At 39.1% G+C, this 16,589-nt stretch overlaps 1 protein-coding gene across 1 annotated transcript; it reads right to left on the bottom strand.

Annotated features, from left to right (window-relative positions):
• Positions 1-6,500: 6,500 nt before the first annotated feature.
• On the bottom strand, positions 6,501-12,990 carry LOC139936596 (POU domain, class 4, transcription factor 3-like). Its single transcript, XM_071931437.1, has 2 exons — positions 12,674-12,990; positions 6,501-10,733 (listed from the first exon to the last, which is right to left on the bottom strand). The coding sequence occupies exons 1-2, from the start codon at positions 12,800-12,802 to the stop codon at positions 9,828-9,830; spliced, it is 1,035 nt and encodes a 344-aa protein (XP_071787538.1). The 5' UTR covers positions 12,803-12,990; the 3' UTR covers positions 6,501-9,827.
• Positions 12,991-16,589: the final 3,599 nt, after the last annotated feature.

A 16,589-nucleotide genomic window follows, 5' to 3' on the forward strand; every position in this document is an offset into this window, starting at 1 on the left:
AGAAAATAGCTAATTAAATTTCAAATAATTCATTATTATCCAAGTTTCGTACTGTGAGGGAAACAAAAAAACCTTGGATTGTTCCCGCTCTTTTGAACAGCCGCTTTTGATGACATAAGGATGAAGTTCGATTACGGCACGGGGGTCTTGAGGGGGGAATCGACACGGGGCAAAGCCGCAGCCATGCCCCGGGGGAATATTACGTCTCAGACTCCCGCCAGTACGAGGACGGCATCATATGACATCGAGGATGTTGTAATTATTTTGGCACGGTTGCAGTCGACCGTACCTGCCCGGCGGCTGCATAATCATGTCATTACCGTATTATATTCATATCCAAGCCTCACTGTACCCATGACATTTCACGAACATCTCAAAATATCTAATACAAGTAAAGCCAGTTTTAGAGAAAAACTAAATCAGTTGATAAAGGGCATCAACTTGCTCCAAATTGTCTCTGAACGCTCATATGATCAAGACAGTTTCATTGGTACATTGTACGAAAACATAATAATTAGGTATTCGAACACAAATTTCTATTCCAGGAAAACTCTTTATTATCTGAAGGTTTCTCCATCAGTTTGTTAAAATAATTAGGAACCCTGTGGTAATATTATATGATTGAAGTCTTGATGATTTTAAAATGAACATCCCCGCAATCTAGGACTAAACCAACGTGATTATAATAGGTTTCTGATAATGTGATACCTCCAATGTCCCTAGTGAATCATTGTTTTTGGTCATCAGTGCAAAGTAGCCTAGTTTGGTGGATAATGATTTTCAGACCGAGTATACAGGACGTGGTGGCAAAGTGGTGTGGCGGGCAGGTGTGTTAAGGTGTAGTCAAAGCAGAAAGAAGGAGTTGAGACAATGATGGTACATGTACGCCTATGAGTATAGCCAGTGGTTCAAGCCGTGATTAACCGGTGGTCCGCTGATTTAAATTATCGCGGGATGCTTACGAGTTTGTTTATTAAAACTTGTAGCTTGCCAAATATTGATTTGCACATTGAATTGTATATTAGACGCTCTTGAAAACATAGTTCTGTGAAGCATCAAAATAGCAAATCACTGTTGCTCACCAAATCGGTCTTTGTTTTCAAAGATCGGTACATAATGGATTCAGCAAACGCTTTTGCACTTCATAATCTAGAATGTCTAAACAGGCACCATCGAGATGGGGAAGCTTATGTTCCTTAGACGCAAATTACTTGTCCTCCAACATGTTGACTGCCAGTTTTTTTTCTGTCAATGTGAATGCACTTGGGGAAAAACTGGTGTAAAGTGCTCTAAAGGGATTTTTCCAATAATAACTAGTACTTGGCATAATATTGTTGTACTGTGAAGGTCAACAAGAGGCAATGTCCGATGATTTCTGGCCATCGTAGCAAGTCTAGAGACACCTTCGATGCAACATTCATCATCAGCATGTTAGCTTCATCTAGCGCAATGGACGAATTACTTCATCTATGCTAAACCATGGTAATCATGCAAAAATGGCATTTCCTTCCCGCCATCCGACCTTCTAATTGACTGGATAAACCCATCCGAAGTGTCCTTTTATCGGGTCGTTTTTGCACCTCTCGGTTGAGCAGCTCAACCCGGCTCGCTCGAGTGATACGACCGTATCGCGACTATGCCGCGGTAGCACGACCGCGGACTGCAGCGCTGGCTGGAGCACCGTGCAGAGGAGAAATCGTTCCCGAGGCAATATTCCCTTGCGACCCGGTCGCGCTTCAGTGAGCGTAATGACTTGACTCGCTTTATTTACCGCAGATCCTCCGAGTATATAGCCTAAGTACGCGGACTCGATTTTTTCCCAATTATGCAGGGCACATTTTGATGACTTAATGACATCTGGCGGGCTCCAAGATGCTCAATGAGAGACGAACAACCTTAATTTCGTTTATAGCAGGGTTCATTTCTTAAACACACATCAGTAATTCACTGTCTCGATATAATATGCAATTATTTTTCAATCCGTTGCTGTGTTCCTGTCAACGTCTGACTCCTACGCCTATTATAGAGAAGTACATTTTTGCAGTTCATTTTGTGCCATTATTTCCACAAGTCTTTACATTTTGCACTTGGGTTTATACTCTCAGTAAACAAGTGGTATGGTAAACAGCGAATCCTCGGTCACACTAAGAATAGATCTGATTCTGCCCATTGTGTCAAAATTACACTTTTGGTGTACGGTGACTCTCTGAGGTCCCCAGCTCCGGGCGTCTTCAAGAAGTCAATTAAGATGGATATTGCATTTGCTGTAGGGAAAATACAAAATGAGATCCTAGAATCTCATCAAGGGGAAAAAATCGTTTCCTCTTTTTAATGTGAAATTTGGACTGTACTTTTCCTTTTTTCTTATACCCTCGCGCCAGTCTCGCGGGGTTTCATTGGAGCAATGAGAGTCATTTAAACACTATTTGGTTTGAAGTCGCAACACACATACCAAGTATTCACAACTTTGTTTATTTTTGTATGACTTATTGTTGTCCCTGTGCATGAAGATTGTGGTAATTGGGAAAAATAATGTTTGATTTTTCATATAGATTGTTTGTGATAACTCAAATTTTTATAGAAGATATTACAAAAATATAATTTATTTTTAAAGATATTGCTATCCGCTAAGAATCTTTATAAATTGTCAATTTGTTAGATGTCCTTTTATGCAGCTTGCGAAGATACAAATTTGTGAATCTGCGATTAAGATGCAAAGTAAAAAGTATATTGGATGAGCCATACTAAATTCAAGAGTGTTCCAAGTTGATGCTGTGCGTTGGATATCGAATATATAGTTAATCGTCTGCCCCGTTGACCTATTTTCATTCCCAAACTCTAAGTCCTTCTACCTTCTACATACTCAAGAGTGACAGTCACATTTCTGCATCTTACTGAGCGAAATATCGTCACTGACATGCTGCGTTACGGGCAACGGACTGAAATGCATCTGCCTGCTCATACAATAGCAGCAATAAAGACGGATTTTAGTGAACATAACAAATAAACAAATAACCGACGTTTTTTTTATCGAAATTGGCAATGGTCCGTTTTCCTGACATTTTGGTCCACAGGTGATGTCACCGTCGAAGTTTAAATCGTGCCCTATAGTACGCAAGGAACTTTGTACATTTTTTCCTTGTAGCCTATATTTTCTGCCAGGGTGTATTTAGGAGTTCTATCTGCGATCTGAGTTGTTTATATACTTCGGATGTGATTTGACTAAGAGCAAATATTGTCATACCGTTCGCACATTAGACCTGCAGTTATTTAGTTTCAAGAGTTAGGTGCCAGCCCTTTCCTATTATGGTATCTCATCCCATGATGTGCCAAAGATCCACGGTCGGAGTCAGATAGTCAGACTAAGGTTACAGCCACGATCAAAACATAATATCATTATATCGCGGACGTGTACGTGTGAACACACGACAAACCAGCGTGTGCACGTGTGCAACGTTTGTCCAAGATATTTATATTATTTGATGTGTATTGATGAATGGATGTGGATAGGATTGACATTGTGTCCATTGCCAACACTGGCACAGAGGGACGCGTGGCCGTTACGTGTTATGTAAGTGTACTTGGAACTTAAGATGGTCAAAGCAAATGGCGAAGAACAACCTTCAGAAAGATTCTAATTTCCAAAAGAACTCTTATAGTTATAGAATTTAGTAAAGTGTTTTTGGTTTGGTGGTTTTTCGTAACATGTGAGTAATACAAACTCCATTTTTTATCACCCATGTTCCACAAAAACGGCAGAAATACATACAAACTTGTAGTAACAAATGTGTGGTGTATTTCTTTACACATTAACAACAGAAATAAACTCAAACACACAATACAATACAATACAATACAATACAACACAATACAATGGGTTTTTATGTAGCGCCATTTCATATAGACCACAGCGCTTTAGACAAACAATAACAACTATTCTAAAAGAAAAGAAATTAAAACGACCAAGATTCTTGACAGAATAATAAACATTAACCCCCCAAAAATCGTATTAGTACGAAAAACAAAGAAAGCAAACAAACAATCAAAGTAACACAAACAATATTTATAGAATCATAAAATTAAAATTTAATTTTAATCGAATAACCCGTAACTTTCAAGAAACAAATTGCCAATTTAAGAAAGCCAACGTATATGGGCAAGGAAAGACAAAAGCTTATCAGATAATGGCAGAAACAAATCAAACAAACAAGTTAAATGACAGTCAGTTAACTCACAAAATAAGATAACGAAATGCAGAAAAAGGGGGAACTCACAAAATTTAACAATAAGAACAAAGACACCAAACGTTACTCTGAAATGGATAATGAATTGCTACAACGCAAAGAGCACTGTTTGATATCTCGGTCCGTCTACAACTTTCGCTAATTCTGATTCTTTCAAGAAGGAGCGATCTTTTCGGATTTGATTTTCACACACAACCAAGATGTTTGTGTAATATTCCTTTCCACTCTGTTGGATTGTTGTGTTTTTAAGCAGATTAAACCCAATGAGGTATCATTCTTAATGTTGGACCACTGTGTGATAACTCCTATGGTGTGAGTGCCCGCCCCATAATCCCAATAGACAAATTGCCACTGTATCATGGCACTTGTAATGCCGCCCAACCCCTGCGGTGCTATTTGTATCTCTAACGCCAACAACCCATTATGTATTTTTGCGAAGTCGTAAAATAAAATAATAAATTTTAATTAAGTCCCATAAACAAATTGATTAAGCGTGTTAATGATGGTGTTAGGCCTATTCATTACTAGAGGGCATTTCGCCCTGGTACTAAACTTTCTCCCGGATGTGTGGTAGGCTCATATTGTCTCATTTGTTGTTAGATACAAGCGCATTTTAGCCAGAAAACTCTCCATTCGGTGCTTTTTGTGAGGTAAATTGAATATTTTGTGCGATTTCCATAACGCTAAAGAAGAAGCATCATTACAAACAGTGGTCCCGTCCGAGTATTGTCGCCTCGCCGTCTTGTCAGCAACGGGGCGTGCATGCAACACGCTGCCACCTGCCATGCCGTATTTCCGCCGTTCCCTTACCCCTCGCAAAATCCACAAAGAAACAGCCCCTTATATACACCGGGTGTTTCCAACGGCCTCTCTCTCTCTCTCTCTCTCTCTCTCTCTGCAATAATCCAACAGTACAGTTCCTCATTAGTAAACTGATCCGGGATGGCTGGCATGAGACAGTGGATGAAGGGGTAAAAAGCCTCGCCGCTCCCCCTTCGGAGCAGGTGCTTAACGCACGGCGTGGAGATGCCGGGGCCCGTTTACTCTCTCCCAGTAGATGAATAGCGGAAGTTGTGAGTGATCGGGATGTTAAGACTCTTGGACAGAACCCGTCCATCGGTAAAAGAGAGTTTTTTGTCCTTCGGTGATGTGATCCAAGCCGTCTGTGGCATCAGTCGAGAGAATGTGAGATGAACCGGTACTGTTTTTCATCCGTTTTGGGGGCTTTTTGATCACCCGTTACTTATGTTTTTTTCTTAATTCGGAGTTTGGTTTGGGAATAATTATTCGTGTAAATAATGAGGTTGATGGGTTCTGTCCATATGTGATGTGATATGGGCATGCATACAGTCTGCGGCATTCGGATACGTTATGACCAGTTTGCCAGCGGCTGTTTTATTCAAGCTGATACCATCTTGAGCTAGACTATGATGTTTGATTTATCAAAATATGGAATCTTCCTTTTATCCAGAATGATAAAAAGTCTGCTACCAACGTGAATTCAACAATGAAATCACACTGTTCAGCACCTCTCCCATTTCCACATAGTCAGGGGGGGGGGGGTAACCCAATATCCAACGCGATTCAATTGATTAGGCAAAATAATTTATTCAATTCGTCAAGATAATTATTGTAGCATTTCACTGATTGAATATGGACAATATCATGCACATTATTATTAATCAAGTCGTCAATTCGTGTTTGTTTCAAGATTGACGTATCGAAGAAACGGGCCGATTTCACAAAAAAAGTATAACAAATATTCTATGATGTCAATCTAAGTTGCTAAGCAAAGTGTGATGTGTACATACTATCACTATGGTGATATTGACAACTCATCTTGTGATGAAACTTACTTTATGAAATCGATCGAGTGCTGGTGATGACCCCCCCCCCCTTAGTAATAGTGGTTGTGATAGTAGTTGTGATACAGTTTTATTACAATATATCTATAACTTCATGTTGCATATTGTTACATGCAAAACCAAGTCAAGTGAACCATATTCAAGGGGAAGCATTGCAATCTCATGAGACGGGCGGCAGTTTGTTTTTTTCAGAAAATTTAACCGAAAGGACAAATATGATGAAATGTTGTTTTAAATCAAGCTGGCTCGTTGAACACGTCTATTCAAAGGTTACAATGGATTGTGTGGGGAATATTCGCGTTGAAAAGCATTGCTATATTCAACAATTTATTTTCTAAGAACACTTTTAATGACACATGATTGGACACAGATAATTTAATAAAGGAGCTATTCCACTTTATTTCATGTAAATTAGATCAAAATAAAGCCATCAGATGCTGTGTACGATTATGATATAACTATTTACAAAACAGTACTTCAAAACAAAAAATCTTCAAGTAAAACAAGAAAGGCGTGACGAATGAATAGGGAGCTAAATCAATAAATATTTTCTTACAAATTATTTACACAAGTCTAACGGGTAAAATTTGGCATTTATAGATATTTTTTGCCTTCAATAATGAAAAACATTTTAAATACATTTCATTAGTTCATTGTTGGGATTCTTTGTAAGTCTGTGGATTTGTTAGATACTTGAGAGAATAAATGCTGTGAACGTTCTTTCTCTGTAAAAACTTGAACAAATGCGGCATGTTTTGGCCTTGGTTTTTTTCCAAGACATCGAGTGTTTTGCTCATTAGAAAAATTTCCGTATGAGAAGGTATACCGTTTCTGTTGCGAACAGCTTTTTATTCAAACAAACGACGCAATTGATCAAATCGATTATTGTTTTACTTGTTCTGTTAATAAATAAAAAGATAATCGATACGCCGCATTGCAAATACTTTTACTATACATACAATGGAGGAGTGACGTATTTCACATTTTACAAGAAAAAATAACCGGTTAGCATTTTGTAAGCTTTATCGGTTTTTAGATGTGTGAGAGAAACATAGTATTATACAACATCAAATAAACATGGTCTGATTTTTAACATTTAACACAATCAATAAGTTATGGGGTTTTTTTTATAGAAGATTGTCTTCCTCGTATCAACCTGTGTACGCACTTGCTACTGTATGATCTATTTCAGGCCTAACATGCCGGCTTGTTAAAAGAAAGTGACACAACCTAGAAATAATTAATACAAACTTGGCAGGACTGAAGACGCGCGAGCTTCGTGAATATTTGATACCAAGAGAGAGTAAGGGAAAGCCCCGTGGTACATAATGGCGAACAACGTGCTTGGGTTAATAACTGCAAGCTCAACCCACTCAAACTTTGCAAAATGAAATCATGGAAAAGGGAACACCAAATAATGATCAAAGCAAAATATGACCCTGCCTGGTGGGTTTTTAAACCACTATTATTGTACGATCTTGATAATTGCTGATCCATTTAATTATTTGTTTATTGTTTTAGTGGCGTTTTCAAGCGCGGTTAACCGGCATGTGTGGTGTATGCCTTCACGTTTACTCACTATGGTCGTCTGTTCTTTGTTTTGTGTGGTTATACTTCAAGAGAAAAACAGAGCGATCCAAATGAAATTATCGCTGGTAAAGGTGTTTGATTTATCTTCAGTCGGCCACTATGAGGGATAACACACTTGGATGACGGGGGAAATGGGTTTTTTTTTTTTCGTGGCGATCCAAGCGTTCCAAATGAGGAATAGGTAGAGAAAGAAGAGAAAGAAACTAGCGTGTACGAGTAACAAGATGGGGATCGGAATTAAGGGGATGGAATTCCATGAGGGATCGGGCGTAACGCATGGCCGGCCGAGTCAATCACACTCTGCTTCGACGGCTAATTTCCATCGCTTGGCTGCGTCGATGGATCGAGTCAAGTCAGTGGTAAATTAGAAATGATACGGCCGGTCAATGTTTAGCATTGCCCGGTAAAAAATAATAATCGCAGGAAATTTCATCCGAACAGAATCTTAACAATTATCAGTTTACAGCTCTACACCAACTGGCCTATTGCAAAATCACAATGAGTATTATTGAGCGGAGAAAAAACAAACAGTAGGGCATCGACAGTCATAAATTTGCAGAGGATGTTGTAATGTTCGTCATTTTATTCCACTCTTTTTTTTGTGAAGCAATTTTGTCTCAGGTGGTTCAAGAAGTTGTATTTGTGCCGCTTTCAATTAAATTAACAAATTGTAGCGAGATAGCGGCCTGAACACTTCCCTCTTTAATTGTGCATAATGAGTAAGTACCCCGGAATGCTGATTACCAATTAAAGAGGAAATCGTCATCGTATGTGTGACTGCCCATAAAATTCCCATTAAGCATTTTCTTGTAAATGAAAGCTCCATTGAAGAGTGTAATAATGCGATGTAACAGCATCTGTATTGACCAGCTTTGAGAAGAAAAATTAAAGTCAATCAACAAAGTTAATTAAATTTGTTGCGGTTTAAAGTTGTACACTGCTTAAAAATAACTGATTGTCTCTCCTTGATAATAACACATTGTCTCTCCAAGTACGACATTCAAAATAAATTCATCTTCTGAGAAGTAGTTCTTACACTTAATATTCTATGTACGCTGTTTGCTCATTATGCGAAAAGTACATATTTGTTGTACAAATTGCTGCACTTAGTAACGGGCATTTTGATCGGCAACACATCATTTTGGGGGATGACTAAAAAAAGATCGCATGACTCTAAAAGAACATCTGTAATTTGTGTACATCTATGCTGCTTTTTTTGTCAACCACGCTCTGGCAAAATGAAGGTTTTTTTTGTCACCATAAAATTCCATTTCCACATGCTTCGCACGACTTTGCATTTTGCCTCGGGATCGATAATGTTGCTGTGTCTCCCACATCCACCGATGGTCTGCCCTAAGAGGCTCGGTTGGTGTTTGGTAGAATCGATCGGCCAACAAGCAACAGCTTAGGCACAAGTCGAGGGGGTTTGTTGAATGAATGGCGCGATGATGATGTGTTGCGATCAAGGACTGGGCAGGCGAGATCCGGATCTCTTTCATACTGAATGGTGCATCAGAGCTGATGAAAAACAGCGCTCTGCTAGCAAGCTGCACACAAATCTTACACAATATCTCTAAGATTGCTCATGAAAATGAATACAAGATCTTAATAAATGGAGTTAGACAATTCAACTTAGTGGTACCTCAACAAACACCCGGCAATGATACCAGTAATTTGCTTTATGAGTATTGAACATCAAATGAGTTCAATGAGTTTATGATCTCAGGTCTAAAGTTTGGTTTAGATAATGTTATCAATGAAGGAGGTATCACCTTCAAAGGTTGATGTGCGATATTGCAGTGTTCGTTCATGCCGAAATTGCCAAACTCCCATATTGTCTTTTAGAATATTATATAAGGTCTTAGTGACGATGTCCTGTCCTAAAGGTGATACGTGGTGTTTCAATGCCACACTAATTTTCAGTTTCAAAGAATTGTTTTGTTCACCTCTTGCCATTTTTCTAAAGGCTACCTTTGTGCCGGCAATGTGCCGGTCATGCACCGTCTGAGCACAGCCCGCGTTTTATTGATTGATCGATCAGTTTCTGCAAAAGGTGAAAGTTCATTTGATGTCTCCGTAGGCCTTTTCAATTAAAGTGTATAAAGTAGGTTAATGTACAATAAAAGTTTTATCTCGGCTGTGCCGAGAATTTCATACGTTTCTGTTTCTGTCGTTGATTACAGAACCAGACCCGTACAACGTTTTTCTTTAAGTCCAATTTGTCCGCAATGGCTGCGATTTTCTCACTCGATGGTCGAGGTTGAACTGCGAAGTAGGCTTCTAATGAGCGCTTTTCTGGAGCTGCGATGCTGGTTCGCTTTCGTTTCTTCTCGATGTTGTTCAAGATTCCTGGCGAGTTCCTCTTGTCCCTGGCCGCAGCTTCGGCCTCGTCCAGCCACGCGGCAAGGATGGGTTTCAGCGCGATCATGTTGTTGTGACTGAGCGTGAGGGATTCGAACCTGCATATTGTGCTTTGACTCAGAGACCCAACCCCGGGCAGTTTCAGATTAGCCAGTGCCTTGCCGACGTCACATTGGGTCACCCCTAACTTGATCCTACGCTGTTTGAACCTTTCAGCAAATGCCTCCAACTCTCTGGGATCAGTGTCTAAATCGTGCATAGTCATATTGTGCGACATCATCGAATGAGCCGCGTTGAAGTGACCAGGCTGCCCGGACATTGTAGCAAAGCTCTGATGGGGCGATGTGACGACCATCCCTTGCATGTCAGCTCCGGATAGACTAGTGTTGTTGGCCCCTGGTAGCGAAGCAGTGGCCGATATTTGGTCCAGGAATTCCCCGTGGTCCATGTGGCCATGGATGCTCCTAGAGCCACATGATGTGCTGCTGCCATAGTGGTGAGAGGCTGGGTGCATTCCCCCGTTCATATGATGTGGAGAGTAGCTTGAGACGTGGTCATTCTTGATGTTCATGTGTGTCTGGTTGTTCTTGACCATTGATGACATGACATCTACCGCAGCTAGCGCCTCAGCCCTGGCTAGTAGCCCTTCGTCAATACCGCCGAAGAGATTACTCTGTAAAACAAAATCAAAGAGAAATATCCAATAAATACCAGATTGTCATTGGAAATATCAAATATGGAATTGAGGTTAGAACGCTATCGGATTATTGACCAAAAGAACATGACTATGTCAATATCTTATTATTAGAACTGTCAAACATTTTGTTGACAACAAATTCACACATGAAGTCTTGAGCGCTGTGTATTGGTCAGAAAATATGAGTTGAATGTACTTTAAATACACAAATCAGCTGTATTAATACAAATAATTTTTTTATAATAATTGAATTTATTAAAATTCATTTTAGCAGAACAGCACACACAATAAGTGCAAAATAAGTGTTTGCATAAGACTCCCAGTACATCTCCGAATACTATAAGCATTTCATCAGAATCAAATCCTTCAATAACTGCACGTAAAAAAAATATATGACTCAAGAGAAATTATCCATGTACAAAATCATGACATAGGCAGGAGGTGAAAAATAAATTATTGGCTAATTACATCCAGAACGGAGCTGGTTGTTTGCTGTACCAACGATCAACACATTGTAATTCGATCCTAAATTGAATGTGTACATAGCAAGGTTTATATAACACCATTGCAATGATGATATAATTACTTTTTTGGTCCAATATCCAGTTTACATAAAACTCGGCGAACTGTCGCGTTGATACTTGTTTCATAAAATTAGCATAATATTGTATGATTAGTTTTTCCCTTCATAATTCTCTGTAATTAATGTGGCTAACTATTGAAAAAAAAATTAGGACAGGTTGTTTAAAATAATAGTTTTGCTTGAGTATACCGAGCCTTGTTTTTGTCGTACTATTTTGATTTTATTTACCATTACTATTATTATTATTATGATTTTTAGAGAGAACGAAAGAGCATAATAAGTACATATTTAACAACTTTTCGTGTTCAATTTAAGATCATTAACCCAAGGTTGATTTTACACAACAAATTATTATCCATAACAAAAATAATGAAACGATGGATTATTCGAACTGATAGCAAACATCATGATAACATAGTACAATTGGACCCGATCGTGCATTGATGTAATATTAACACAGTATTGTTTCAGTCTACCTTGCAACAAGTTATGGTTCTTATAGATGGGTATGTTGTTGGTTACAAGAGTGGGGTTTCGCTGTGGCCCATCAAAGTACCTTGACTCATTGAAACTCAAGCACAACCTGTGCTAACACAAATTCATAAAATATGAACAAACGCCATGCATAATATAAGAGGACACACGCGTAATTGCCGTCGTTTAGCGAAAGATTTGACAAGCGAGGGGGTCTTCCTGTACAAACACACAGCGTCGCTTATACCCTGAAAGTTGATTCTACGATTGTCTGATGTATACATTATTCAGTGCGGGGAGTGCCAGATAAGGGTGTCGTGTGGCCGGCTGCTGGCTTGCCTGCCTGCCTGCCCGGCCGGGCGCATCAGCTGGTAGCGTGTGTCATAAAAACAGTCCAGTCTTGTCAAACTGCCATTATTCGATTATCTAATTAGAAATTTAGATTTTGGAACTTTGTCAAATTTGTTACATTTCCATTTTATGCAAATTTGTCTTCCGAGATCAACAAATGCATCATGCCTCAAGTGATGAAACTATTTGTTCCGTTAGCATTTCTTATACTCATTTAATGAAGATGTGTCTAACTTTATTTTTATAGGTGTTAATCAACCATAGTTTTGTTTCAAAGTCATTACTTATTTTTTGCGATACATAAAAGTATAAATCGACCATTGTTTTTCCCGAAGTGTGTTTTTGTGTTTGTACCAAGAAAGTAAGCAACTATTTTGTTACCTTAAGCCTTATGGGTTTAACCTATTGAGTCAGAATAAAATACTTCTAATTGGCAATTTCCAAACTTGTTACATTAAGGTAGCTTCTGTTTGGCTATAATGTTGGAATGAGTGAATAATGTGCTTACCGGAGCGTTGCTCATGCAGTGCCGTCTCATCATCTCAGCACCCCGGTCGTGATGACGATGGTGAAGCGGTGAATACTTAGGTGCTGCCGGTATAGGCGGATGCATACTCACATGGTCCTTCACATTCATGACGACTCCTTGGGTGCGCCAACTTCCCCCGTAACTCTGTATTGACGCCACTTTAATGTTTGACGAGCTATTTTCGTATGAATACCGAGGAGGTTCTGGACTTTCGTATATGAACCGCGTTTGGATCTCTCTTTACGTCTTGGGCAATGTTTACTCGGGAGCGCTCTTTCACTCACTGTAACAATTGATTCGTGTGGGTCCTCTATACACCTGCACTCGCACCCAATGTATTCATTGGTTTATAGTATCGTAGAGGGGCGCTGCGCACGCCATTATGCATGCACCTGTTTCCTTTCTCACGTTCTGATTGGCTGCGAGTTCCGCGCAGGCGCAGTGCGGAGACATTATGCACGGTGACAAAGCCTCCCAAAGTGACAAATGTATTCGATACCGGCCCGACGTCCTAAGCAAGCGACAGCGGGCTAGCGACGGCAAGTCACGGGGGAATTATCGACTGGTGGTCGGCGCTGCTCCTCGCTTTAACGCCTCTGCCGCCCTCGACCGAGCAAGATAGCTTCTATGCCCTGTGACTCACAAGTACTGCGGCCAAAAGCTTCCCTCATATTTACACACAAACACGCTCCAAAGTTCCTTTGAACAAAATAAAAGAACCCTTGAAGGGTATTTTTTTCTTTGGAAGACATTGGCCTCTATATTACATTGTGTCCACAAGTTTTTACAAACAATTTTAACGATGGCATTTTAACCACCCAAAAACAAAATCAAATTGCTAGGCATGCTGGTGATTGCGATTGTCCACATGTGCATTGAAAATACAGTACATTAAATAGACACATGATGCCTTTACAACTCTCAGTATGAAGTAATGAATGCAAGACGTTAATCACTCATGATTAGTAAGCGATGCCGAAAAACCAATACAGACAATCGTGAAAATAATAATAACGAGGTTTTTATATACCACTTTATCTACGGGTGTCTCAAAGCGCGTTATCATTATTCATTTTCAGACAGGTTTTTGAAGTTTTGACTTATGAGACCCATACTTTATGTTATGCTTTAAAACGGAAGCGTATTGCTGACACATGAAAAAATCGTTTTCTTCAAGTATGGATTTATTGTGTACGTACACGATCAGTTATTATGTACGTACACAACAAGAGAGATATTTGTTGTTAATGCGGCGGCAATACGCTTCCATCTTTTTAAGGTGCTGCATCGCATTCAGCAACAACTGCCAGAAAACAACGGGGCAAAACCTTTTAAAATATCATACTTAATTTATACACGCGTCTCTAAAGTCAAAAGTGTTTCAGTCATAGTTATTATAGAACCAGAAACTCAAAAGGAAAAATTACAAAAGGGGTAACACTACAGGCTGTCACCTTTGTGTTTAGACATAAACACTGTATTTGTAAAGGAAGGCAGTCGTGGGGCATGTTCAATTTGTGCACTATTAGTTCCTGTGTCTCCTATCTGATTAAAATTGTGCGGTCAGGTCGTTAACAGAAAAATAAAACTGAAAAATCCACTCTTCAAATTAATGAGTTAAGTCGGATGCTCCTAAACTGAAATTGTTATTCAGAGGATAACAGTTAGCACCCAAGTCTAACGATGCTTATATAGAAACAAGTTAAACATGCATTGTGAATTTGTTAAAGTTGATAACTTAGTCATATTTTTTTCCTTATACTTTCGCAAGTTGGGCTTTCAGATTGCTTTTCATCACTTAGGCACATCTTAAGTATCTTGCTTGTTATCAATCATGTTGCTTTCTCTGAAGGCAAGTCGGATAAAAATGGTTCTTGCTTCAATATCGATACTATGTACCGTGTAATTTCAAAGAAAACTCCTGCCTTTGAAGAAGCTGTGCACGCACACTTTTAAATCCCCCAAATGCCGCCTTTGTTATGGAAAGTCTACCTTTTTTCTGTTTAAATGTTTTATTATTTTAATCCCATATTAATGCAGATGTTTAAAATCAAACTAACATGTGAAATGTATATTATAAAAGGTGTTTGCGTTTGTTATATTTCACCGAAGATCCGGATTGATTATGTCCATGCAGAAAGAATAATCAGTAAATGGTGTAATCTAGGACGTTACTGTCTGTACGCTTCCCATATTTAAATTAGGGGGGGGGGGGGACACAAATACTGATATATTGTTCCGAAAATCACTTCAAAGTGAAATTTTTCTCAAATTGCTTTATATCGAAAGCTGATGTAGTTCTAAACCGTACTTTTTTATTTTGCCTCAAATGTGTTGGGGAGATGGGGAGAAACACTGATATATTATTGCTCCATAACAACAACACTTCAAAGTGAAATGATCTTCAAAATGCTTTACACTATCGAAAGCTGCTATAGTTTATTTGTGTTTTTATTGCCGTTATTGTAAAACTGGTTTCCAAACGTATACTTTCCCTTTAAATGAGTTGAACCTACTTTATTTTTTTGTAGGTATTGCTATAGTCGATTACAAGAAACTCAATCAGCAAGGTGATAGAGTTACACAGTGAACCGACCTTTGTATTGGAAACAAACGGCAGACGTACTCGAGATGGATACGGGTGAGTTGTGCGTTTCTTGAATCCATGAACTTCGGTTTCACTATTATTTTTTTCCTTGAATATTTAACCGGGTGTTTTAAAGCGTTGTTACTACCGTTTGGAAATAATCTATTTGTAAAACTATACAGTGGTTAATGTGTAACATTGTGCCAATTAGGTTTCCCTTAGCTTCATTGCTTCGCCCCACACGACCACTCTCTATACCGACGTCTCAATAAAAATCATACCGGATAATACGTGGTGTAGCCCCTTAATTGTCAGTCCCACCCTATCATCAAGTTATTGGATTTTATAGGAGGGATAATTAAATAATTGCCCGATCGCGACCAGACACATTGTGATGCAAAAATGGCTGTCGATTTTTATAGAGTGACGTTTGATCTGACTGTTACAAATTTCAATATTATAGAGAAAGAGTGAGCACAACGAAATCATCTCTCTTACTAAAAGCATTACTATACCGACGTCTCAATAAAAATCATACCGGATAAAAATGAGAAAACCACGGGCCATGCGTCATCTGCAAAGATGACATCCGTATTGAGTCAAACCCCGTATCCTAAACGGAAAGTGGAATCGATGGAGCAAGCGTAGGGACAGGTGAGCGAACAAAGCACATTGCTGTGGGAGACAGGGTGATAACGGGTGTTGTAACAACTTGAAACATGAAGGCTGTCCCTGTACTTCCGTAGTTGTCACAGATATATTTTGAAGTCGTTGTTGATATATGGATAAAGTAGAGTACAATAAGTTATGTGACGAGAACCTTTTTATATACTGTCACTGGTTCCTATCATTGTGGTGATCAAAGTGTGGGCTGGTATCCTGGTGTTTGCTCAGTAAATTTAATTTCATGACATGATAAATCACTTACTATCACATAAGCGTACATCATCTATCTGCACAATCTCTAAACTGTGCAAATGATGCAATAAATGTTACAGCGTTGAGTCGTGACTTTACGAGGTTGGTCGTGAACTTGTCACAGCCGCTCCTCCACAGCGATTTCGTTGATATTATTACTGTTTGAAAGTTTGGACCAATCAGGGTTTAGCTTATGTACCAAAAGTGTTACTATGGAAGTATACACACATCCCTGCCTGGTTGAAGGTTTTGGCAAACTAAGTTTTGACTGAAGTGTTTTTTTATGACTTCTTACGGGTCCAACCCTTTCTATTTACGTGTCAAGATTCAAGTCAGTTAGCATTGCAACTTAGGCAACCTTGATGTCATTTCATGTTGAAGTGACTGGTA

This window comes from Asterias amurensis, chromosome 4, assembly GCF_032118995.1.
Source record: "Asterias amurensis chromosome 4, ASM3211899v1".
Lineage (NCBI taxonomy): Eukaryota > Metazoa > Echinodermata > Asteroidea > Forcipulatida > Asteriidae > Asterias > Asterias amurensis.